This window comes from Neoarthrinium moseri (genome assembly GCF_022829205.1).
Source record: "Neoarthrinium moseri strain CBS 164.80 chromosome Unknown scaffold14_Wmoseri_CBS_16480, whole genome shotgun sequence".
Lineage (NCBI taxonomy): Eukaryota > Fungi > Ascomycota > Sordariomycetes > Amphisphaeriales > Apiosporaceae > Neoarthrinium > Neoarthrinium moseri.
The window spans coordinates 259,214-281,696 of NW_026055128.1; the positions used below are offsets into that span (position 1 = coordinate 259,214).

The window sequence follows — 22,483 nt, forward strand, 5'->3', positions numbered from 1 at the left end:
AATACCCTTGATCCGGACATTGGAAGGTGGCACAATTAAAAAATGCAGGGACTAGCATGGACGATCTGAGGATGGGTAGGGTATGTGTAATTGCATGGCAAGGTGGATTTCGATTTCGTCTTGTGGTGCAATGGCGGATGGAGTTTAAACACATTTGTTGCTTGGTCTCATTAAGCGGACAATCGTCGTCGCTGTTGGATGTTCTTGACTGGCTTCCGGCAGCGGGGGAGCTTGTTTCCAGCTCACCTTAGATGGTCGTAGCTGGCATCACCCTCCTCCTCTGGTATTCAGGCGTGGCAGGCACTTTGAATGCCACTGCTTGTAACAAAATGAACATTTCATGAACACACAAATCCCAGGAGGGCAGCATCGTGGTCTTTCTTCTTGTTTCTTGGTGATTGAGGACGGTGTGCTGGGCTGTGCTTAGAGACCGAAGTCATCGTCCCCCTGGTTCTTCACCCAGCCCTTTAATGCATGGGCCTTGGCGTCATCCTTGACCCGTCTCCTGGCCTCGAGAAGTCCAGAGTCCTTGACTTCCTGGTAGCTACTTGCCGCGAGGGCTTTCTGCACTTGAACCATACCTGAACCCAGTAAACCCGCAGCTTCGATAGCAAGCGTCCACATCTTTCTCTTTGAAGCGAAGCTGGCGCCCTTGGCATCAAACGCCTTGCGTCCCTGCAATGTGCCACCCAGTGTCGTCTCCACCAAGCCATGTCCTGTCCACGCAACGGCGAGATTACTCGCTGCCATATTGGCTCCTCCCTTTCCGACGCCTGCTCTATTGACGACGCTCCGCTTCGACCAGTGGAACTCCTGGTCGGTAGTTCGCACCGCGAACTCGGCAAACCTGTAGCCTCCGCCGCTCTCACGCCTGTGGGCTCCAGCCAAGGGACTCATCCGTCCCTGCGAGGAGAATGCTCGGGAGCAGCCGGTGGCGGAGTATTGCGAGGCGGGGAGTATCAGACTATGGATATACGCGTTAGATGGGCACACAAAGAGGGAGGTCAGCGAGGACAGCAGTGACGTGCACTGCTTCAGCGAGAGCTTGTCGGAGCATGACTTGGACAGCGTGGCGGGCGCGTCGCCACGAGCTGGCTTGCGCCGGACCAGACCCAGGTGCGAGAAGTACGAGCGGCCTGGGAGGGTCTGAAACGCCTGGGAAGCATCCGCGGTTGCGGCTGTAACTACCGATTCGGGAACCTCCCACGGCGAAGCGTCTTCCTGTGCCGCCATGGTGAGCTCCATGCTGGCATCGCCGCAGGGGGCTTCCGAGCAGTACATGTGCAACTTGACGTCCTCGCGCCAGGCGAAGGGCTGCGCATGCCACAATTGGCGCTGCTCACCCTTCCCTTGCGCCTCCAGTCCCTGGCCCCCTTCCTCGACCCCATGGCCGGTGGGACGGGTCGCCAGCAGCTCAGACTCGCGCCTGCGTCGCAGGAAGGGCGACGAGGACACAGCACCCGAGCTCAGGGCTCTGACCTCGTCCAGCACGAACCGGTTGAACGACCGGATAGCAAGGACCTCGGCGTGCCAGTCGTGCAGCACGTTGCCCCGAGCCTGGGGTAACTTGGCGTGCGGCAGACACTTCATCCCGGTGGCCAGGGAGAGACAAGTCAACTTGTCGTCCTTCCCTGTATTGTGCGTTAGTCTTCTGCTTCGTTTTGTAGGTACAGAAGTGGTTGAGGACTCGGATTTTCGCGCGTACCTTGAGCCACGATGCCGCTCAGGGGCACCCATTCGTGGACTCCATTGTCACGGACAAGCGGCTTCCTCTTAGGGGGCAGCCCGTCAAAGTGCTGGATTACCAGAGAGGCGATGGTGTCTGGCGTCACGGTCATGGATGCATGGTGTTGCTAGCAAGCAAGCAATAGATACCAGCGAATTCGTATAGCAGTTCTTGGCTTTCGTCCAGGCCTGGGTGGAATCGCTAGTGTTCAATCAATGTCTGCGCGAGCTATGAACAGTATTCAATGTACAGCGCGTGCACAGCAATGAGCACCAGACCATGGCAAATTAATACACCAAGGAAAACACTTATTCTAATAAAGCGAAACCAGTGACTTTTCTCAAGTTCCCTGAGAACGACTAAGGTTTTATTGTATATACTGGACTGTACTGTAGACGCATATCTCCGATTGCAGCACTACACGCCACGCCCAGTTCATGGAACCCGCTAACTTGCGGACCTCCAGTCCATGGTAAAAGCCCCAGCCAGTCACCACAGCAGCCCCACAAATTCTCCCGACCCTTAGCCGATTTTTGCGCAGCCCACAGAACCTTTCCATCAATTTTCGAGATTTGGCCGCCGCCTCAAATCAACGACAACCTCAACTCCCCGACCGACCAACTAACCCCCCCGACAGCAGTTCTCATAGACCACCGCCAAAATGAGAACCTACGACGACACCTTCTCGGGCCAGAGAATCTACCCTGGCAAGGTACGATAAGCCTCACTCCTGCACGTCCGGATGTATCGATTGCGTCGTTTCGGGCCGGGTCCAGCAAGAGGAGGGATAAAGAGTCATGGTGGGAGGGCATAGAAGGATTTATGGACGAACGGACAGATGAACACTTGTGTGGACGAATGGACAACGATGGCCCGGCTCGCGACTGCGCATTCTGATCAACCCTGGACGGGCTTTTACCACATCCTACTGGAACTTTTTTTTTGCTGATGGGTTCGACGTGCACAGGGTAAGCTCTACGTCCGTGGCGACAGCAAGATCTTCCGATTCCAGAACGGCAAGTCCGAGTCGCTGTTCCTCCAGCGCAAGAACCCCCGTCGCATTGCCTGGACCGTCCTCTTCCGCAGACAGCACCGCAAGGGTATCACTGAGGTACGAACTTTCATTTCATACACATGATCCTGTCTGCACTCCGAACATATGTTATCAATCATATGCAGACACAGGCAGACATGTGTCGGTACCTAGTGGGAGCACGACCGCTGACGACCCCTACAGGAAGCCGCCAAGAAGCGTACCCGCCGTACCGTCAAGGCCCAGCGTGCCATCGTTGGTGCTTCTCTCGATGTCATCAAGGAGCGCCGATCCATGAGACCCGAGGCTCGCTCGGCTCAGCGATCGCAAGCCATCAAGGACGCCAAGGACAAGAAGGCCGCTGCCGCCTCCGCCAAGAAGGAGGAGAAGGCCAAGCGTGCGACCACCGCATCCAAGGGTCAGACCTCGCGCATCGTCGGCAAGCAGGGTGCCAAGGGTGCTCAGCCCAAGGTCAAGCCCACCACCCGCTAAGGTGGTGATGGGGGAGGAGCTTTGGTACTGCTGGGGTTGCGTTTCTTCATTGCATGCGGACGATCAAAAGAAAGACATGTACATGGCGGCGTCTAAGGTGGGGGATCACGAGTGTCTTTCTGACAAAACCACTACTACATCTCTCAGGGTTGCGGAAATGCATGGATCTCTCTCATGGGTTATGAGAATTTCGCATAGGTAGCTGCTCATAATGCCGAACCTTTGCTTACGGCCCTTGCGGTGCTCCAATGCCATGTGGATGTGGCACGTCTCCGTGAAGTGACTCGACAGATGTACGAGGGATGCCAGTCTTTTTGTCTGGGCAATGCTGATAAACCGCAACTACGACGTCGTGATTGTAGTATACCTCACGCCCTACAACTGGTTTGCGGGAATGCTTTTGCAACACTTCACGAAGTTCATAAGTCATCTATCGCCCTGTATATATCCGAAAGCCTCAGTCCCCGGACCCATATGCAATAGATGTTGGGCAGATGACGTTGCGAGTCCTTGTAGTGGGTTGCGTGGTGTGCGTCCACGTTGGACGCAAACGTCGATATGGCTTCGTTCGTATACATGTTTTTCATCATGCTCTTGCGCAAACAAGTCCACGATGGAATAGGGAGGCCGCAAGATTAATACAGTAGGTGGATCATCACGACTTCTTTGACTTAAAATTGACCGCCTTCAGCATCTCTGCCGAAGATTCCGGAGCAATGCGGTTGAGAACTCGACCATTTCCGTACCTGGCTAGATGTGAAATGTAGAAGCCAGCTGAACCCGGGATGACAGGAGCAGCGACATGAGGAAAATCCAACCTTGGGCCCCAAGGTAGCTGCTCAGCATAGATCAAGTGGCTGAAAGTTTGGATCTGCAACAGCTTTCGTATGAGATATCCAAGTCTATGGGCATCCATTCTGTATTTACGAGAGAGGACGTGCCGTTTCCAACTGTAAATGCGCCGACTGCCGAAATCTTGACCCACGTCTGACCATCCTGTTCTTCATTTAAGCCCGTCGTTGGTGGTTCTACACAACAAAAGAATAACTTTAGAGGTTGATACGGCTGGCGCGGGTCGCCCCGAACAAGGGGGGGGGGATGACGATATTTGCGAGCTCCATGAGCCGAGCCGACGAGATGCGGGCTGCTTCCCATTGAGTCGCCAACCCCACCATTCACCCCGCCTTCCGTGGAATATAGGGGACCTTGGAGGCATCTAACTTGCCGATAAATAGAGTTCGTGTCCCCTGATGCCCTGAACTACATTTGCACAACGTTCTCCATTGTATTTTCAGGGTTTTCTAAACAGTATTCTCCGAATTGCTGCTGCTGCTGCCCATTAAAACTGACACCGAGTCGACCTGCGCATTGCTCCGTTTCTTCCTTCAGGTCTACACTGAGCCAACCACCCAATACCATCCAACCCAACCCACATCCATAACAAACCAACATGTCTGCCCTCAAAGCCGGCTCGCCCTTCCCCGAAGGCGTTTCCTTCTCCTACATCGCTCCCACGCCGGAGACGAGCTCCGTGACGGCCTGCGGCATCCCCCAGAAGCTCGACGCCAGCAAGGAGTTCAAGAACAAGAAGGTCGTGCTGGTCGCCGTCCCTGGCGCTTTCACCCCCACTTGCCAGGCCAACCACCTGTCGGCCTACATCGAGAAGCTTGACAAGCTCAAGGCCGCCGGCGTCGACCTGATCATCTTCATCGCCTACAACGACCCCTTCGTCATGGCCGCCTGGGGCAAGGCCAACGGCATCGTCGACGACAAGATCGTAAGTAGCTCCCTAAGCTCCCGCATCGTGGACACTTTGAACATAGACACTCTGCCGCTTTTGATGGACATACATAGAATATCATGCTAATACGGGACCCAATCTAGATCTTTGCTTCCGATGACAACATCGCCTTCTCCAGCAGCATCGGCTGGACCATGGAGGGCACCGGCCGTACTGCCCGCTACGCCCTTGTCATCGACAAGGGCACCGTCACCTACGCCGAGAAGGAAGCTGCCAAGGGTGTCGATGTGTCTGGCGTCGATGCCGTCCTGGCCAAGCTCTAAAGGGTCCGGTGACAGTCATTCTCCGCCCTGCCCCGACCGGCAATCGAGAGACCTGGATTCCAGCGTCACTCGGCCGTAGGTATTATTTTGATTCCGGCTCAGCCGGGGGACGCAAGCTTTGGCAGTTTGCAGCGAGGTGTCCATAAAGCCTGGAAAAGGCCAAGTCTGGAGCTTTTCTCGTAGAAGTTTCAGTTCTTGCTTGCTACTCGGTCCTTTGCGTGCATAGAAACTAAGTAGACAGACTTAAAATCTAGATTACAAGCATCGTTCGCAATATCATCCTACACATTCCTCCTCGTGCCTGAACACCTTGGAACTGTGAAGCCTCTGGCGGGAGTTAAATCAAAGCACAACAGTTACTCTTGGAGATTCCGGTCGATCCCGGAATGCCAAGTACGATGTCTGTACAAATGTCTTCCGCGCCCTAACGACGGTGCCGCCGAGAACCCCGGCGTTTCGGCTTCTACTGAGGAAGTCACATACCGATCTAGGCCCGGCTTCTCACCACTACCGAGAATTTTCCAGGCAACCCTACGTCGTCAAGAACATGGCATCTGAGCGCACCCTTCGAGGAAAGTCTTTGTCCGCTTCCGCTGCCTCACGTCCAAGTATGTACGGTGCTGACTGAGCCTTCCGAGTTAGCCCCGCAGCTCCACTCTACCCGGGGGACTTCAGCAGACACCGAGACCGGGGCCGATTGGTGACTGACAGCAACACAAAGTTATTATTTGGCAACCTCCTGGTGATATAAGCACACCAATTGCATCATCCCCAGACAGTCAACACATTGCAGAGCACACAATCATTCAAGCATAATTCCCTCAACTGAAGACCTCTAGATAGGCCTCATATCACACGCTATAACCGACCGAAATCATGTCCCAGGTTCCGGACAGGCCTCCTTATCCGCCGTTCACAGAGGAGACGGCCAAGATCAAGGTAAAGGCCGCACAGGATGCATGGAATACCAGAACTCCGCACAAAGTCAAGCTTGCCTACACGGAGGACAGCATCTGGCGGAACCGGGACCAGTTCTTCACGGGCCACGACGCCATCGCAGACTTCTTGACCAAGAAGTGGGCGAAGGAGAATGGGTATAGGCTAAGGAAGGAGCTTTTTGCATTCAAGGACAACAAGATGTAAGCAGTCTAGAACCATTGGCGCGGTTATGACAAGTCACCATGTTTGGTTCAAGGATTTGATGGATGCCATCTTGGAAACTCTCTTTGGATGTGGCAAAGAACCACACTTGGCACGATGGCTGACAATTTCTTGTGTAGTGCCGTCCAATTCTGGTACGAGTGGTATGACGAAGCTGGACAATGGTGGAGGACGTATGGCCTCGAGGACTGGACGTTCGCAGACAACGGCCTGATGAGGAAGAGGCAAATGAGCGGTAACGATGTTAAGATCAGTGACGACGAGAGATGGTTCAAGGATGGAGTTGATGTGAACACGGTTCCCATCGAGGAGAAGCACTGGTAACTTACGGTCACAGAATAAATCACAAAACGCACTAACATCATGATCCGTCATAATCGTCCTTCAAGGCGGGTTCCAGAAGTTTTATCGAAACACCGTCTTGAGCCAGCTTTGGGCAACACTACAGAGTCTCACATGAAAGGAAACATGTACACGTGGGCCGCGCCATGAGAGGCACTATTGCTTGCGGTCATTTGTCTGTCCGTGATCCGTGTCACATCGGAGGCCTGACAGGTCGCACAAGCTATGAAATTCTAATATCGTACTACAGCGACTTCTTTTGTTTCTTTCTCACGATGGCTTAAGTGAGAAGACCCATAGAAGCTTCACCTGAATAATTCTCCGAGGCACAGGGTCCAGACCGCGAGAAGCCATGTCACTCAATTTAAGGTATCCGACGTCAAAAGCCTAATAATGATAAAGTCATCCAGCCCCTCGGACCGCCCGTCAATAGTATGAGAGTCCAAGAGGTGTCAAAAGGTCAAGAGCCTGCGACGGCGTTGAGCTTGGCTCAAGACCACTCTCCCAGTGCGGTGATGCTGTGCGGAGAGTGTCACTTGCTCCTCCCGCCCGGCACTCCAGCGATGGCGCATCGAGAGGCCAGGGTGAGATCTGCATTCGGCCATGGGGCCGAGACGATTTCGTCGGCGTTTTCCTTAGACTGAACTCTGGTTGGCGATCATTTTCGACGAGGGCACGGGCTGGCGTGGCTGGCCCCTTAGCGTCCGCCGCCGTTCACTAATCTGGACGGCTGGCGGAGGCCGCAGAAGAAGGAAAATCAATAGATGCCGTCCAGAGCAATCGGCAAATTAGGTATCACGAGACAGAGTGTCGGGGAAGCAAAACTCGATACCAGCTGCGAGGAACTGGGGGATCGCGCAAACTGTTGGGGTGCAGAGATGGATTTGCAGGCTCCCTAGGGCAGAGATGCTTGTCAACCGAAACTGACGATTGAAGAACGTTGAACTATCTCAGTAGTTCGTCAGAGCGTCAGATCTTTCCAAGCAGGTCGAAACGAGGCTACAGCTGCATGTGCAGAGCACGGCCACACACTGCATAGGACGAATCAGGCACCGCGAACTTGCTACGCACTATGATCTCATCATTTCTTTTCGGTCTTGCATGTGTTGTCAAAGCCACCTGTTTACTGATTAGGCCTCTTGCACGAGAAAAGCAACTTGGTCATTTCAGACGCTTTTTCAAATAAGCCCAATAAGCCTCTCACGGTACGAGAAAAGCATTCATCCATGTGCCGTACAGCACAATCTTTCTTCCCGAGCTGCCGAGTATGCAACCCCAACCTAGACCCCTCGATATCCGCTCTGCTGGATCTGTCTAAATAAATTCAAAAGTCTAGTCTACTTTAGTAGCCAACTGTGATTGCGCGGACGTCAGTTAGCCTCAGCCAATCAGATACTTTCATGTTGAATCTAGCCCTGCGGTGACTCGGCGAGTGCCCTTGGTGGCTGCTCTTTAGCAACGAATGGCTGCATTCAGCTCCAATATTTGTTCTAGCACAGCTAGTTTCTTTCACAAGACAGCCGTAGTGTTGTGGACGCACGAACACCCTGCGAGCCAATACCAGACTGACGAACGCTTCAGATTCTTGTGCCGGTGCCGATTTGGCGTATGCCACATCGAGGTGTGCGTCAAGGCACCAGATGGTCTAGCCAGGAACCATGATGAAGTTGTGTACACTGCAATACGCTTTCTATCAGCCTTCAACCATGGTATCCTTGTAATGTAATTATAGCCCGTTCTATTGAGTTCGTCTCAACATCCGCGAGGATACGCCAAAGCTGTGTAGCCGGGAGTGTGGATGAGCAGCCGCCTTCGTATTTCAGGGCAACACTCCCCCATGCATTTTCAGTCCCATGAGAGACATTCTTTTTTCGAAGCCCTAGATACTAGTCTCCCTCATCAAGAGCCTTTTTCTCCACGTTGGTCGGCCAAGGCCCAACACTAAACTTTATATACCGTTCCGCCGCTCTGATTCCTCCTTCACACATAAGCCTCTTTGCGGATCAAACTTTTGGCGAGAATATTTTTACACACCAAGTCTCATCTTGCTCTGATGAACATCAGGCTGTGTGTCTCATCTTGGTCCAGTCAAACTACACTGCCATCGTCAACATGGGTTTCCTCTCGCTCGGGTACCGACGCCCGCCACACGTGGACAAGGATGCGTTCAGACAAAGCATGACCAGCGACTCCTTCTCTGAGAAGGAGGATGCATCCCTAAGATCGGGGCGATCGGGTGCATCAGCAGGTGTGCCAGATGCTCTGACGTTTGACAAGATTATCAACGGCGGTACTTGTCCGGTAAGTCTTTCTGGGAGTGGACCTGGAATAGTGCCTCGAAGCTGAACACTGCTGTAGCCCATGTCAGTCCGAGATTTCATGAATTACCTCATATACATTGAGCATTCTGCTGAGAATCTGCAATTCTTCTTGTGGCACCGCGACTATGTCAAGCGGTTTCGAGAGGCCAAGACCTCCGACATGGGCCTGGCACCAGAATGGACCCAGGCCATGGAGGATGACACCATCGCCAAAATCCAGAAGGAGGGCGCCGATAAGCTCAAGCGGGAACCAAAGGGCGCAGAAATCTTCAAGGGCACTGACTTCGAAAAGGGGGCCTTGGAAAACCCCATCGAGAACAGAGATCCGTTCTCAACACCACCGCGGACCCCTGGGAGTAACGACGACGCATCGACGGTCAACTTCTCACAGGCAACGACCTACCGGTCACAAGCCCAAGACGCTTTCAGTACTGCTGGTGCGAAGCAGCCTTGTAAGTAGATTTCGAGAATGGCGCTCATTGGTTTCTTCGGGCCTACTGACCTTCCTCAGTCACAATTCAGCCCTTCCGGGACGAGATTGACCGGGTGGTCGCAACATATCTCGCAGCCGACGCTCCTCGCCAGCTGAACCTGTCTGACCGCGAGCACAAGGTCACCCTTCAGGCGCTTGCCTACACCACACACCCGACTGCATTCCGCTTGATTGCTAAAAGCATCGAGAACACACTCAGGAAGCAGGCCCACCCCAACTTCGTGCGCTGGTCAATCTGCAACGGAAACCCGGCCCGTGTGTTCTTCGCCCGCGGCCTCGGCGTGGGCACCATCCTACTCGCCACGGTTGGGGCCATCATCCTGACCCTCAGCCGGGCCGGGCGCGGCTACCGCGCCCTGTTCGCCATCGGCTGGGTCATCGGCATTGCGACGCTGATCGCGGCGTACAAGGGTATGTGTGTGGTGCTGCATGGCCTGCACCACCGGCACATCCGGCCGTGGGAGCTGTTTGCCGAGGACGACGGCGAGTCCGAAGACAAGCGCAGCTTTGACACCTTCGGCTCGGGCAACAGCTACGAGGAGGAGCCGTGGGTGGTCAAGTACAAGAAGCGCAACGTCGTGCGCAAGGTGTTCGACCGCGAGGTCTGGATCCAGGAGCCCGCCCTCCGGCAGATCCAGGACACGATCTTCGTGCAGTCCATGCTCTCTGCGCTTCTCCTATCAGGGGTTCTGACAGCTGTTTTCGTTGCTGTCCCTGGTGGACATTTCTTCTAGACCAGACCGAGCCATCTTTGAAGAAAAAGGAGCTCGCGCGACTGGGACAAGCATCATCTGATGCGTCTGGAAAGACTTCTCTTTTGTCATGACGATTCTCTGTAAATTAGTGGGACGTCTCCCATTGTGATTATGATACCTGCACGGCTACATGGTGCGTGCGATCGGAGGTATGGCGGAGTTATTCGCTCCCAAGGCAAGGGTTTAGTTACGAGGACTTATTCTGTTGTACAATAATCCATGTCTGCGGCTGAGACGCTGCTTTTCTTCTGAGATTAATAGAAGGAACTGAAATGAAGTTGTCTGATTTCATGTGAGATCTCAAGTCCGGTCCCTTACCCCTGATTCAGAAGTGAAGCCTGCGAGCAAACTGGTGGTTAGTAGGTAATGCAAAATGGGGAAACTTTGCTTTCGGCACGTGTTGCCGACTTGCAGCTATCGTCAATTCAGACGTGGATGCTCAGCCCACCTCGTCTGCAATTAAGCAAGCCGCAGTGGTATCGGGGCAGCACACCTCGGGGACCCCATTACGCCGGAGGAAGTTCATGTTAACGTTACCCAGCTTGTCTGGTGGATGGTGGGCGGATCTGACCACCCGACTCGGACTTATTAGTGGGCTCGCGCACCCAGCAACCCAGCAACCCAGCAACTCAACAGCCGGGAAGACACAGACAAGCCGGCGCCAAAGTCTCACCACTCCACTGGGAAAAGCCTCGGTCAGACGGAGAGAACCCTGAGACTGGGGGGAACCACCGTTATCGATAAACCCTTCAGGGCGGCACTTTGGCGAGTTATCCACCGCGACTCAACTCGACTCGACTGGACCTTGTCCGATCGGATTGCGACCGGCGTGCGCTTCTCGCGAGTCCTCCTGTAGCAAGAACCCCCGTCGGATTCATTCAACAGGCTGCTCTCAAGTCAAGTCGCATCAACTCCATTCATGTGGGCTTAAGCACGAGAGAACCTGGCTTCGACAGCCAGAAGCTCTATCGGGTTTGCACGTGCCTCACTCGGCCACCTCCCTGTCGCATTCGCATCCCAAGATACCCCTCCAAGAAAAAACGGCCGAGATCAAGGACCCCGCGATGCCAGACGAGACCTACCAAGCAGACCACCCCGAGGTCACCTCGACAGCGGCGACACCGACCACGGCCACTCCATTGTCGATTGCAACCGGCGCACAACATGACGACTCGACTCTGGAACAGACCAAGGTGCCGCGCAGGCCACGGACCGCGACCAACACGGCCGAGATAGACAGCACCATCATCCACCCCGGCTCGGTGCGCATCAACGTCAAGGGCGCCTTCATTGTCGACACCCCCGAGTCCGGGACGCCGAATGGCATGTCGCCGTCGCCGCAGGGGAGCAGCTATTACGAGACCAAGGACATCAGGCTACCGAATCACACGGCCGTGGTTAGCCACATCGCCGTTGATGTAAGTAACCGCCGCAAAGAAAACCGTGGGCCGGTCTTGGGTCCCTGCAGGAAATGGAAGCTGATTGCAAGTGCGCCGACTCACAGATCGGAGGCTCATTAGCCAAGCTTGTGTATTTCTCCCGAGAAGCGCATTCTACCGAACCAGGCGGCCGGCTTAACTTCCTCAGCTTCGAGACGGATCGGATAGAGGATTGTTTCGAGTTCATGAAGCATCTCAAGGACAAGCAGTTGGCTCTCAACGGGTCCAGGTCTAGTGAACTGTCCGTCATGGCCACAGGAGGCGGTGCATACAAGTTCTACGACAGGATACGAGAGAGACTAGGTGTAGATGTCATGAGGGAGGATGAGATGGAGTGTCTCATCATTGGTGGGTCCCATACCGCCAGCACCCCTTCTGCGATGCCCAGTCCTAACCAAGTACTTTGACAGGCCTTGACTTCTTCATCACCGAGATACCCCGAGAAGTTTTTACCTACAGCGAGACGGATCCGATGCACTTTGTTGAACCCGAGGAGAACATCTACCCGTACATGCTTGTCAACATTGGCTCCGGCGTGAGCATGCTCAAGGTCTCAGGTCCCAGGACTTATGAGCGCGTAGGTGGCACATCCCTTGGGGGCGGCACGCTCTGGGGTTTGCTCTCCCTACTGACGCCTGCCGAATCCTTCGACGAGATGCTCGACATGGCTGCCCAGGGTGACAACGCCAAGGTTGATATGCTCGTTGGTGACATCTACGGTATGGATTACGGGAAGATCGGGCTCAAGGGCACTGCCATCGCTAGTTCCTTCGGCAAGGTCTTCCGCATGAAGCGGGAGGCCGAGAGGGAGGCCGAGGACAGCGGCGGGCTGTCAAATGGGGACAGCGACCACCACCACTTGTCCTCCAAAAGCGGCGAATCTGCTGTCACTGAGGCCATCAAGTCGCGCTTTTCGGCCTCGGACGTATCGCGCTCGCTGCTGTACGCGGTCAGTAATAACATAGGCCAGATCGCATATCTGCAGTCCCAGATACACGGCCTTTCGCACATCTACTTCGGCGGGTCCTTCATCCGCGGCCACCCGCAAACCATGAACACATTGAGCTACGCCATAAAATTCTGGAGTAAAGGGGAGAAGCAGGCCTACTTCCTGCGGCATGAGGGCTACTTGGGCAGCGTCGGCGCGTTTTTGAAGAGACAACCGCGGAATTGGGGCCGCAGAGGGAGCTTTGAAGAGGAGGGTCTCGAGACCAGGATGAGAGAACGTGTGCGCGCCGAAAGCGCTTCCCAGGAAACAGTAGATGAGGCTGTGTTATAGAACAACTTGCCGGCTCGGGTGAAGGGCACCAGGCGTTGCTTTGGCTAGCTTCAAATATGGCCATCCAATTAGGCTTATGACCTGATTGTGAGCTACAGCCTACGATGTAAGAAACAAAGAATTTAACATCCCGTTCATGGCTGTGGCCCTAGGTGCATTCGTTTTTCTATATACGGCTGGTCAATTCTTGCCCGTGGGATTGTCACCACGTTGTCATTATGAAGAGACAATGATGGACGTCAAAGCCGGCAAAGATTTGTCTTCTCCCTGTCGAATATGATCGCTTTGAGACTCATCCCTCCCCTAGCATTACCCTCCAGCGCCATAAGACCTTACCACGTCATCCCTATTAGAGTACACCCAGCGGGACATACCGAGACTATCTTGATACACCGGGCATCAGAGAGCAATTAGAGGCCTATAAACCGAACAATGTTTAGAAAACCATGTCTTGAAGTGCAGGGGTGGATCGGAAGGCGTCCAGATGCACGACCGGCTCACAGAGGTCATCGGTGCCAGCCATCCCATGCTCTTGTGTCTCCACGCTGTCTATTACCGTCGAGTTCGCTGTGAAGAACGCGGCCTCGGGGGTGTCATCGGCCTCAGATAAAGGTGGTGGCGGAGGGGAGAGCATGGGATAATCTGATGAGCCCGCCATGATCAGCTTCCATTCCTCCAGCCCAAAACCGCTATCCTCCCACTCCAACACTTCGAGATTATTGTCGGCATCACTGCCTTGGTCGGTATTGCAGGGGTCTAGAGTCAATTTTTCAGTGACCTCCGCGCAATCCGCGAGATGTCGCCTATCGGAACCGCCGGTCTCAGGGGTCAGAATGCTGGAGCCAGGCTTAAAGTTTGAACAGTGCTCATGTCCTTCCTGGGGTATAATGCAGTCCTGTGGGAATTCGTCGGCAAAGATACAATGGCTGGGGTGGTTGAACCCTAGGGGGCAATCGTCGTCCCTATTGTGCCGGTGCAGCGGTCTCAAGTTGAACCGAGTCGGTGCGAGAGCTGCGTAAGTGCACTTTCGATGCGGTCAGTAGAGGTTTAGAGGATGGGGCCTGAAATCACCAAGAACTTACACACGGCCTTTCTAAAGTCAAACTGACATCGTGCTGGTCGTCATCTCCAGGTAAGGTAGCCTCGTCATCGCCACCCGTGTCCGTTAAAGACTCCAGGTCACTGTCGGGGACATCTAGGAACGACCAATCCAACTTGGGACGCATATCGAAGTTCCTTATTCGGTCCACATTGCCGTGAGCTAATCTTGCTAGGTCTGAGAGAGCGTATCGCGGTGGCGAGGGCGTGAATGCAGGCGACTCGCGTTTTGAACCCTTCAGAGCTTGTAGTTGGTCTTCGAAAAGCGTCAGCTTTTGTGTCTTATCAATCCTTCTAAGAGAAAGTATCTCTGCTGAAGAACGATGCGATATTCTGGTTTGCTGAGGATCCCCTCGGACTTGGATGACGACCCCTATTCGCGACTTTCCCGAGGCATGTTGTCGGAGCTCTCGAGAACCCGCATGAAGAGTTCCATCTTCGCCACCGAGATCGCTTTCTAAAAGGGTGAGTAAGAGGCCGTCAGCAGACTCTAGCTGTGGAACCCAGCACACGTCAGTGCACGAAGGTTTCGACTTCTCAAAAGTGATCAGGTCAGCCACCTCTATACGCGATGGTCCCAGCTCAAGTTCGTCCAAGTAAGCCCATATAGGTCGGACAATGTCTTCTCCTGGCCTGACTATGACGCCATGGGCCTCGATGCGATACGGCAGTTCCCAAATAGTGTCGTGGACGGTCGAAACGTCTTGGATAGATATGACCTTTGACGAACTGTCGCGGGCAAGGAATGGAGGCTTCACGCCTGTAAGATCAAGGTGTGGAGATTGAATTCGAATTGGACTTATATCATCATTCCTAGAGGAGCCGCAGGTAATTTGGTAGTCTCGAACGACAACATGGAACTCAGGCATGGCGTCGGCAAGTTTCGAGGATATCTGGCTTCTCCGATTTTGAAGTCCGCCATGGTGAATATCCTGTAATTCATACCTCTATTTCGCCGATGATGTAACGAAAAAGAAACACTCTTGAAGGGTTTGACAGAAACATTACGGACTCGGTCCGGATAGCCCATCGGATGGATGTTTCCAGCAGGCCTGAATTATTTCTGCGAATCATTCGATTCCTGTATGATACTGAACGCCACCATAGACCCAAGAACTCGGAGTTCTCTTTGCTTTTCTATCCTATTTCACCCCTCCAAGCTTGGCACCAAGTGGCCACAAACCCACGTCTGATCCAGGCGGCGAAAGGTAGCAGGCCATGGAATGACCCCTGCCGAAGCAAATTCTCAGAAAAACAAGGCCGCAAAGCGGGAATTCCTCGTGTGTAGAAGTCGTGCAGTATTAGGCAAGAACCGCCGAGAAGAGTGGGGTATCGTCTGCAAGTTACAAATATCTGCCTCTGAAAGAAAAGCCATAGTGAAAAAATTACAACTCTAGACTTTGTAGGATAAGTCAAGGCATTCCAACGGAAGGAAGTCTGGCCGTTCATCACAAACCCGCCTACATGCCGGCTGGATGCTGTACAAGTCAACATACGAGATCGAAATGTAGATTTGGCAAGCCTTACAGTTGTACCAGGCAATGCAGCACTTGTGTCGCAGTATGTTGCAAGAAGCTGATCGTAGGAACGTTCAGAAGATATGTCGTGGCTACATCTCGTCATTGGTCTTTCTGGTCCGATGCTTTGGCATCCTCCAACCCTTTCGGTGCATGTCCGGTTTTCTGGAGTATGTCCATAGCCCACTCAGCAATCTGTTGTTCCGCCGCCTCGTCGGTCTCGCCAACTCCTCCTCTGGTGTGTCTCCTAGCCAAGGACCGCAATTCGTCGACGCTGGAGATGTCGAAAGCCCACGACAGGCCGCCAGTCGACATGATGGCAAAGCCAAATACGTTGAGGGTGGCCAGGCCAAGCGCTTCGACAGCGACAAAGCCGCCATCCCCATCGATCTTGCCGACTGGCCTGTTACTTGGCTCGTAGAATCGGGGGATTGTGGCGACGATCTTCCTTGCTACGGCGCGTCGCGTGATGAGGGTCGACAATCCGAGGAAGCCGGCGCCAGCGAAAAAGAAGCCCATTTGCCTCAGGGAGCGGTCTGATAGGATAGGTGATCTTGTGTCGGGGCGACTGCTCACGGGCAGCAGCGCTGTGGGCTGAGAGGTGCTCTGGGGCGACACTGCTGTTGCTGATGGGGCAGCGGGCGCCTGAGACTGCTGCACACCATCCTTTTCGTCGCTAGCGATGGTCATCGTCGTGCCAAAGGACCACATGGCGTCGGCTGCGAGGGCTGGCGGTTGCCGGAATGCTTTCGTGGGTGTGAGGTACCCCAAAGCAATAGACGGGTGCTGAAGTCTCTCCTGCTGGAAGTGTCTGGCACGGTGGACGGGGCTTAGAAAATCAGGAACTGGGCTAGAAATGACGCCGTCTCGAGTGGAACTGTCCCGCGCCCGAGAAATCCGGGGTAAGTCAAGTTAGCACGTCGCTCCGCCAAGCGAAACCAATACTTGCATAACCCCGAAACCAGTAATCATATATTGACCTACTCTACTCAAGCACTGTCAAGCCGTCATTCAATTCAGTGATCTGGGCCTTGGACCCTCATAGAACCACTGCAGAAGCCACCTCATCTGGCCTCTCTGCACCACAGAACCATCAGCTGCTAGCCCAGCGTTGCGCATTCTAATGCTATCTATGGCCGTGACACCCAGCCCAGCCTCCCTGGTCGATAGGGCTAACTTCACCGGCCTGGCACTCCTCGGTAAATCTTCGATGCACATACTGCTCCCGAAGTCCGATCTGTGGCCCCAATACACGTTCTGGCCTTGGTTGGTTCCAGACTGTCGATGCTTCCTGAGTCAGGCCTGTATCAAACACGAACAGAGAGCGCCATTCTCTGGACTTCAGCGCTTCTTCCACTGCAAAGGTGTAAGTCAACCATATTCTGGACAAGGCCGGTTGTGTGAGATTTGGCGAGTGACATACTTCCACCTGGTGCCAGGAGGGGTGAAACCATGCTTGATGCTACTCACTTTCTTCCCACAGATCAGTATGATCGGGCATAACATGGCGCAATATCCCTAACATCAGGGAGAGACAAGCATTCGTAAACTCCAGCTTCAGATTCAACCAGACACTACCAGGCTCGTTGCCTCGAAGCACTTCCTGGGGAAACTCTGACCGGGAGACCGGGTGCTGGTCATCGTAATCTTTAACCATAGCCAATTCGTCTAGGGCAGCTCGAAGGTGCTTCAAAGGAGGTTGAAGGTCTGAAATTGTGCCATTGCCCCGTCGTTCACCTACAGCACGAGAAGCCTGAACCACATTCTTACTGAAATTGCGGCGAAAGTTCTGGCGTTCAGGGGCTACATCCTGCAGCATGTAGCGCCAACGCCGATGATGGCCATCCACATCTTTCAGTGGTGGCGCACCTGCCAAAGGAAACGACAATCGACCCTGGTTCCCAGGATCGCGTACCTCTCTTACTGCTCGAGTTAGGTTTGGCTGATCAGAAGGCTTCTCGGGCTAGTCCTCAGACACTCTGCTAGCCCATGCAGCGTACGTGTTGTGAAAGCAGGACTAAGATTATAATTGTACTTACAGGCTTGTTCGCTAATATCGATCCAGGATTTCAGAGTGCTCATCTTGAACGACGATAGCGATCACTGGGGGTGGAATGAGAATTGGTACGGTAACTTGCAATATACTTCGTAGGCTTTTGACTGACTTAAGTATTCTCACAGAAAGTACCATGACGCTTTCTCCTACACATCTGACTAGGCATCGTCAAGAATCAAGCATTTCTTATCCGCGTAGATTACCCCTATGGTCCACTCTGGATGGTGTGCAAAAGAAACGATAACTGACGCTTTTACGATCGAGCTAGCCGTTGAGTGGGCTTGGTTTGACAGGCAGACTTGAAATATTTTACTAAGGGGTACTCTTCCCGAACCGAGAAGTCCGTCCCGACCCTCTGGTTACTTGGGCACCTGTGAATGAAGTAATCTCTAAGCCATGTTGAGCAAGAAAGCACGGTGTCACTCATGTAACTATCCTCAGGGCGAGTCCAAACCTGTCATGAAGGCAGTCGAGGCTGGCCACCAGAAGAGCATACACGTGGAACGATACTATGTTGGAGGTGCCTTGATCATCGTTAAGCACGTGGCTCACCCAACGGTTTCTGACACCCACATGAAAACCTATGTGCGAGCTGATTGTCACGCGGCATTGGCGAGGACGTCACAAATTAGACCGTTATACCTATGCCACTCCAAATCAAAAGGTATAGACCCAGCGGGCTTGGGCGGAGATAATCCCTGGGCGGACGGGCGGGGAGGGGTCTAAAATCGGGTCCACTTTGCCGAGACATTCAGTGACAGGGGATGGTCCAATCCGACTTTTATTTCCATTCAGAACCCTTGAGAACTGACCGAAGTCCACGCGACCCCGGACGTATTTCTAAGAAATAGAGACACTCGGCATCATGCCAAAGCCAAAAGCGTCCAAGTCGAAATCAAGCAAAGCAAATGCACCGCCAATTGCTGCCACACAACGGCCAGATTGGCCGCCCTTCAAGCCGCCCTTGCCCGTGACCAATCTGAGTCTCGAACCACCCGTCTCAGCTTTCGAGGACAAGATACAGGTCGTGCGAGCATTCTTTCCCAGGTCGCTCTGTCGTGACTATGTCACTTTCTTGCAGGGTCTGCCGTTGACGACGACGCCTGGCCAACCCAAACGCGGAGAAGCGGTCAGAGTGAATGACCGGTTCCAGGTTGATGACTTTCAGTTTGCACAGCGACTGTGGCTGGAGACTGGTTTAAAAGACCTCATTCTTCAAGATTCGGCGGAGCATCTCTGGTAGGTCCATCTCAAACTACTTGTGTCCTGCGTTTCCGAGCGAGGCTTACTGCTAGGGTGAAATGTTTACTGATCAAATTCAGGGGTGGCAAAGTAGTGTGAGTAACATCTGACCAGCAGGAACTCTCAAGAAAGAACCGAGTTCCAAAACCTACACGCCCCGTATAGGGGCTCGTATGGGTACTGATCCCGAAGTTACTGACTTCAACCATGTTTGCAGGGGTCTCAATCCAAATATCCGTGTGTATAGGTACTCTGCAGGGCAGTTCTTTGACGCACATTGTAAGCCAAGTTTTTTGTCAAATTTGCTTTGCTTTTGAATATTCAGAATTCTGGGGCCAAACCGGCGGTCACCGCCTGATAGCTCTTGAGAGTCAGACAAAATCGGACTGTGTCTCCTTGACAATGCGCTGGTATCTCCTCATGTAGTCCATTTTCGCAACAGGTTGGCAAGGACCACCTGCCAATGAGGCCGATTTCGTAGCCCGTCTTATCAGAGACTTGAGATTGGCCCTCATCTGCCCCTGTCATGTGCTCCTCTTCGATTAGACAATTCTGCGGTGCCCCCGCCTTCTCAACCATAGGAACTCTGGAAGTCTTGTGATTCGGAGCTAACATACTTCCAGATGACGATTTAAACCAGGTGATACTCCCTTCTTCGACTGAGCCCTCAGGGAGCATTGTGACCAAAACCACATGGACGCTCTTGCTTTACCTCACGTCAGCTACGGATGGCTGTAAGGGCGGCGAAACAGTCTTTTATCCTCATGATCGCAAAGTCACAAAGGAAGAAATCTCGGTAGCCCCAGAAACGGGGATGCTCCTTCTTCACAAGCACGGCGATGACTGTCTATTAGTAAGTGGCACCAACATATGGGGGTCATGCATCATGCTGATCATGATACGTATAGCACGAAGGCCGTGAGGTCTTTGGTGGCCACAAATGGATCTTGCGAACTGATCTATGTGTGAGACGGTAGCTGCAAGATTATGCACTATTCAGTGCTGCATACCCTTTCTTGGCTATATACCATTTATGGGGCAGAAGTCACTGTATGGTTCGTTGACTGGTCCGACCTGGAGCACCAATTCACCCCTTGGTGGGCTCAGTGTGGACGGCGCAAGCACGCATATTTGGACTGCAGTAGGGTTGTCAAGTAAAAAGCAATACCCCTGCTATATTCCGCCCAAGAGTCGGCGGCAGAGATGTTTCGGAACTCGCCTCCGTACGCTTGGCGGCTCGGAGCAGCGAAATGGGGAAACCGAGATTCCGACCTCCAAGTCCAGCAGCGCAGTAATGTAGAAGACAGACCTCACATGTTGTACATATGTCAACCTTCACAGACCTACACACACACATGTCTATTGAACCAATGGAAATTCCCATTCAAGATTTCTTGGCATGCCGCATACATTTTAGTAATTTATGGGACTAAGCAGACTAAGATGCCTCAAAGCTACGATCTGAGTTCTTATGATGGGATGCTGCATATGGCTCTCATTCGGGCAATTGCCAAAGCCAACCAAGTCTAATTGTCGGCTGCCACTGGCATTGAGTACTCAAGATATATCCAGAATGTATGTCATACGCAATAGATAGACATATACAGGAGTACACTTCAGCCGAAATCACTCGAGCTCTCGATGGGAGCTTCACTACGAACCAGTACTCCAGCCCGTACAAATAGTCGGATAAGTGACGAAGTGTCGATTTTTCACCTAGATTCTCCTGGCGGACATTCTCCAGATATGTACGTCCAATCGGAGCCTCGTCCACGCAAATGGGACCAGGATGCCTGCAAGCTTACCACCCAAATGATCAAAACCAGAGGGAATTCAATGGCGCCATCTCAGGACGGCCCAGTGGGGTCGGACAATCAATTTCCCAATGACACTCTTTGCGGTCACTTTTGAATGACTTGGTAATCAAAGGGCTAATATATTTCCCCATTGTCGGGAGTTTGCTGCTGGAGATATCTACTGCAACTGAACTCGGGCAACGTTGCCTCGTCAGGGCTTTTGCTATGTGATTGCTTCACAACCCGCTGCCATAGTTATGCGCCCTCCACCCGCCCAGAGGAATTTTGAGTTGTTTTTCCTAAGGCATATTGTGATTTTCAAAACGCAATCGCTGACTTGCAGCCAAAAACAACCATGGTTGCCCTCGTATGGCCCCAGACACATCTTCATATGGGTGCTGGCACTCCGGACTATGCTATGCACCTTTTTATGCCTGCTTGAACATTAGTCTCGCACAAGTAATCTTGACGAAGAGCCAAACAGCCAATAATTTATTTACAAGATGATATACTGTATAACTTCTAGATAATTGAAGTCGTACGCTATTTGGACAGCTTTTGGCAGCCGAAACCCATGAGCTACAATCACTAAAGTGGTAAACGCCCAAGAGATCACGATGCCAACTGATTATATATTTAATCGGCTGGTGTTTCTTTACTTACCGCGTTGCTCCTATCTGCTTCACCCATCAAGACTCTGGAGGAGTATAAACTCCACACAATATTCACTTCAAAATCGGTAAACCACTTGGAATGGATAGTAGCCTGGTTGGTGATATGACTTTGAATTACACAATGAGCATTGCCATTTGGCAGTCAATCTGGATTTGCAGTGATTCCTTTCTAGAGAACTGCTTTAACCACAATAACATGTGCAGAGACCACTCGCATCAAACAAGTATTTCACCCTGTTCTATTCGAGTTACTACAAAGAAATTGCGATTCTTGGGATTGCACCGAACTCATCGTCTGATTGTATCTTAGGTCAATGACCTGGTGGACCTCTGGCAATGAATCTTCCCAACCTATGACCTCACTACAATGGACAGCATCTGAGGCACAATACTACTGTAACAACTCGAATCACGCTGGTCTAAGTGACTGTAAACCATGAATGTATATAAATAGCCATCTTCTCCAAAGAAAGATAGAGGACCATCTAACCAGACCAGCTTTTGTGACCTGCCCTGGACAGTAAACAACAAAATCCTTACCAATATCCCTTAGGTTCCTGGAAACACCACATCAACAATGTCAGCCTACCCCACGAAGTACGACAAGAACGGTAACCCTACCAAGGTCAAGATGTACGCATCATCGAAGGAGACGGAGGAGCACAAGTCATCCTACGCCAAGCCTGAACCATACAAATACGCCGATGTCAAGCAATGGTCTTACGCTCCAGAAGCCAGCCATGGGAGCTCGAGCAAAAGCTCCTCAAGCAAAGACAAGAAGCACAAAGAAAGCTCCACCAAGGGCTCTTCAAGCAAGCATAAGAGCAAACACTAACTCGCTTTCATTGTTAGAATCTAGCCGGCGTAGGATGGGCAAGGCAAGCGATTCGAGGATGCAACTTTCATCATAGTGAAATAAAAGGGAAGCAATGAACACTGCCCACCATACCAGCTGCTCGTACCTATGTGATTAGAGAAAATAGTGGGTTTACGTG

The 22,483-nt window shown here is 52.7% G+C and overlaps 10 protein-coding genes across 10 annotated transcripts; 7 read left to right on the plus strand and 3 right to left on the minus strand.

Moving 5' to 3' along the window:
- Positions 1-423: 423 nt before the first annotated feature.
- JN550_004892 (uncharacterized protein) lies at positions 424-1,838 on the minus strand (the record flags this gene model as incomplete). Its single annotated transcript, XM_049316458.1, has 2 exons — positions 424-1,631; positions 1,706-1,838. 2 exons carry the CDS (start codon positions 1,836-1,838, stop codon positions 424-426), a joined length of 1,341 nt encoding a protein of 446 aa, XP_049173090.1.
- A 549-nt stretch (positions 1,839-2,387) lies between these two features.
- JN550_004893 (uncharacterized protein) lies at positions 2,388-3,251 on the plus strand (the record flags this gene model as incomplete). The annotated part of the gene is made up of 3 exons (XM_049316459.1): positions 2,388-2,438; positions 2,694-2,837; positions 2,964-3,251. The coding sequence occupies 3 exons, from the start codon at positions 2,388-2,390 to the stop codon at positions 3,249-3,251; spliced, it is 483 nt and encodes a 160-aa protein (XP_049173091.1).
- A 1,450-nt stretch (positions 3,252-4,701) lies between these two features.
- On the plus strand, positions 4,702-5,315 carry JN550_004894 (uncharacterized protein; the record flags this gene model as incomplete). Its single annotated transcript, XM_049316460.1, has 2 exons — positions 4,702-5,028; positions 5,136-5,315. The coding sequence occupies 2 exons, from the start codon at positions 4,702-4,704 to the stop codon at positions 5,313-5,315; spliced, it is 507 nt and encodes a 168-aa protein (XP_049173092.1).
- An 876-nt stretch (positions 5,316-6,191) lies between these two features.
- On the plus strand, positions 6,192-6,800 carry JN550_004895 (uncharacterized protein; the record flags this gene model as incomplete). The annotated part of the gene is made up of 2 exons (XM_049316462.1): positions 6,192-6,454; positions 6,596-6,800. The coding sequence occupies 2 exons, from the start codon at positions 6,192-6,194 to the stop codon at positions 6,798-6,800; spliced, it is 468 nt and encodes a 155-aa protein (XP_049173093.1).
- A 2,130-nt stretch (positions 6,801-8,930) lies between these two features.
- Positions 8,931-10,366, plus strand: JN550_004896 (uncharacterized protein; the record flags this gene model as incomplete). Its single annotated transcript, XM_049316463.1, has 3 exons — positions 8,931-9,119; positions 9,177-9,591; positions 9,651-10,366. 3 exons carry the CDS (start codon positions 8,931-8,933, stop codon positions 10,364-10,366), a joined length of 1,320 nt encoding a protein of 439 aa, XP_049173094.1.
- A 1,085-nt stretch (positions 10,367-11,451) lies between these two features.
- JN550_004897 (uncharacterized protein) lies at positions 11,452-13,105 on the plus strand (the record flags this gene model as incomplete). Its single annotated transcript, XM_049316464.1, has 3 exons — positions 11,452-11,805; positions 11,892-12,174; positions 12,237-13,105. The coding sequence occupies 3 exons, from the start codon at positions 11,452-11,454 to the stop codon at positions 13,103-13,105; spliced, it is 1,506 nt and encodes a 501-aa protein (XP_049173095.1).
- Positions 13,106-13,541: 436 nt separating this feature from the next.
- JN550_004898 (uncharacterized protein) lies at positions 13,542-15,072 on the minus strand (the record flags this gene model as incomplete). The annotated part of the gene is made up of 2 exons (XM_049316465.1): positions 13,542-14,129; positions 14,188-15,072. The coding sequence occupies 2 exons, from the start codon at positions 15,070-15,072 to the stop codon at positions 13,542-13,544; spliced, it is 1,473 nt and encodes a 490-aa protein (XP_049173096.1).
- Positions 15,073-15,822: 750 nt separating this feature from the next.
- Positions 15,823-17,802, minus strand: JN550_004899 (uncharacterized protein; the record flags this gene model as incomplete). The annotated part of the gene is made up of 4 exons (XM_049316466.1): positions 15,823-16,597; positions 16,941-17,076; positions 17,191-17,643; positions 17,760-17,802. The coding sequence occupies 4 exons, from the start codon at positions 17,800-17,802 to the stop codon at positions 15,823-15,825; spliced, it is 1,407 nt and encodes a 468-aa protein (XP_049173097.1).
- An 839-nt stretch (positions 17,803-18,641) lies between these two features.
- On the plus strand, positions 18,642-19,995 carry JN550_004900 (uncharacterized protein; the record flags this gene model as incomplete). Its single annotated transcript, XM_049316467.1, has 5 exons — positions 18,642-19,015; positions 19,099-19,113; positions 19,236-19,297; positions 19,642-19,871; positions 19,927-19,995. The coding sequence occupies 5 exons, from the start codon at positions 18,642-18,644 to the stop codon at positions 19,993-19,995; spliced, it is 750 nt and encodes a 249-aa protein (XP_049173098.1).
- A 2,070-nt stretch (positions 19,996-22,065) lies between these two features.
- On the plus strand, positions 22,066-22,323 carry JN550_004901 (uncharacterized protein; the record flags this gene model as incomplete). Its single annotated transcript, XM_049316468.1, has 1 exon — positions 22,066-22,323. The coding sequence occupies one exon, from the start codon at positions 22,066-22,068 to the stop codon at positions 22,321-22,323; it is 258 nt and encodes an 85-aa protein (XP_049173099.1).
- Between the last annotated feature and the right edge of the window lie 160 nt (positions 22,324-22,483).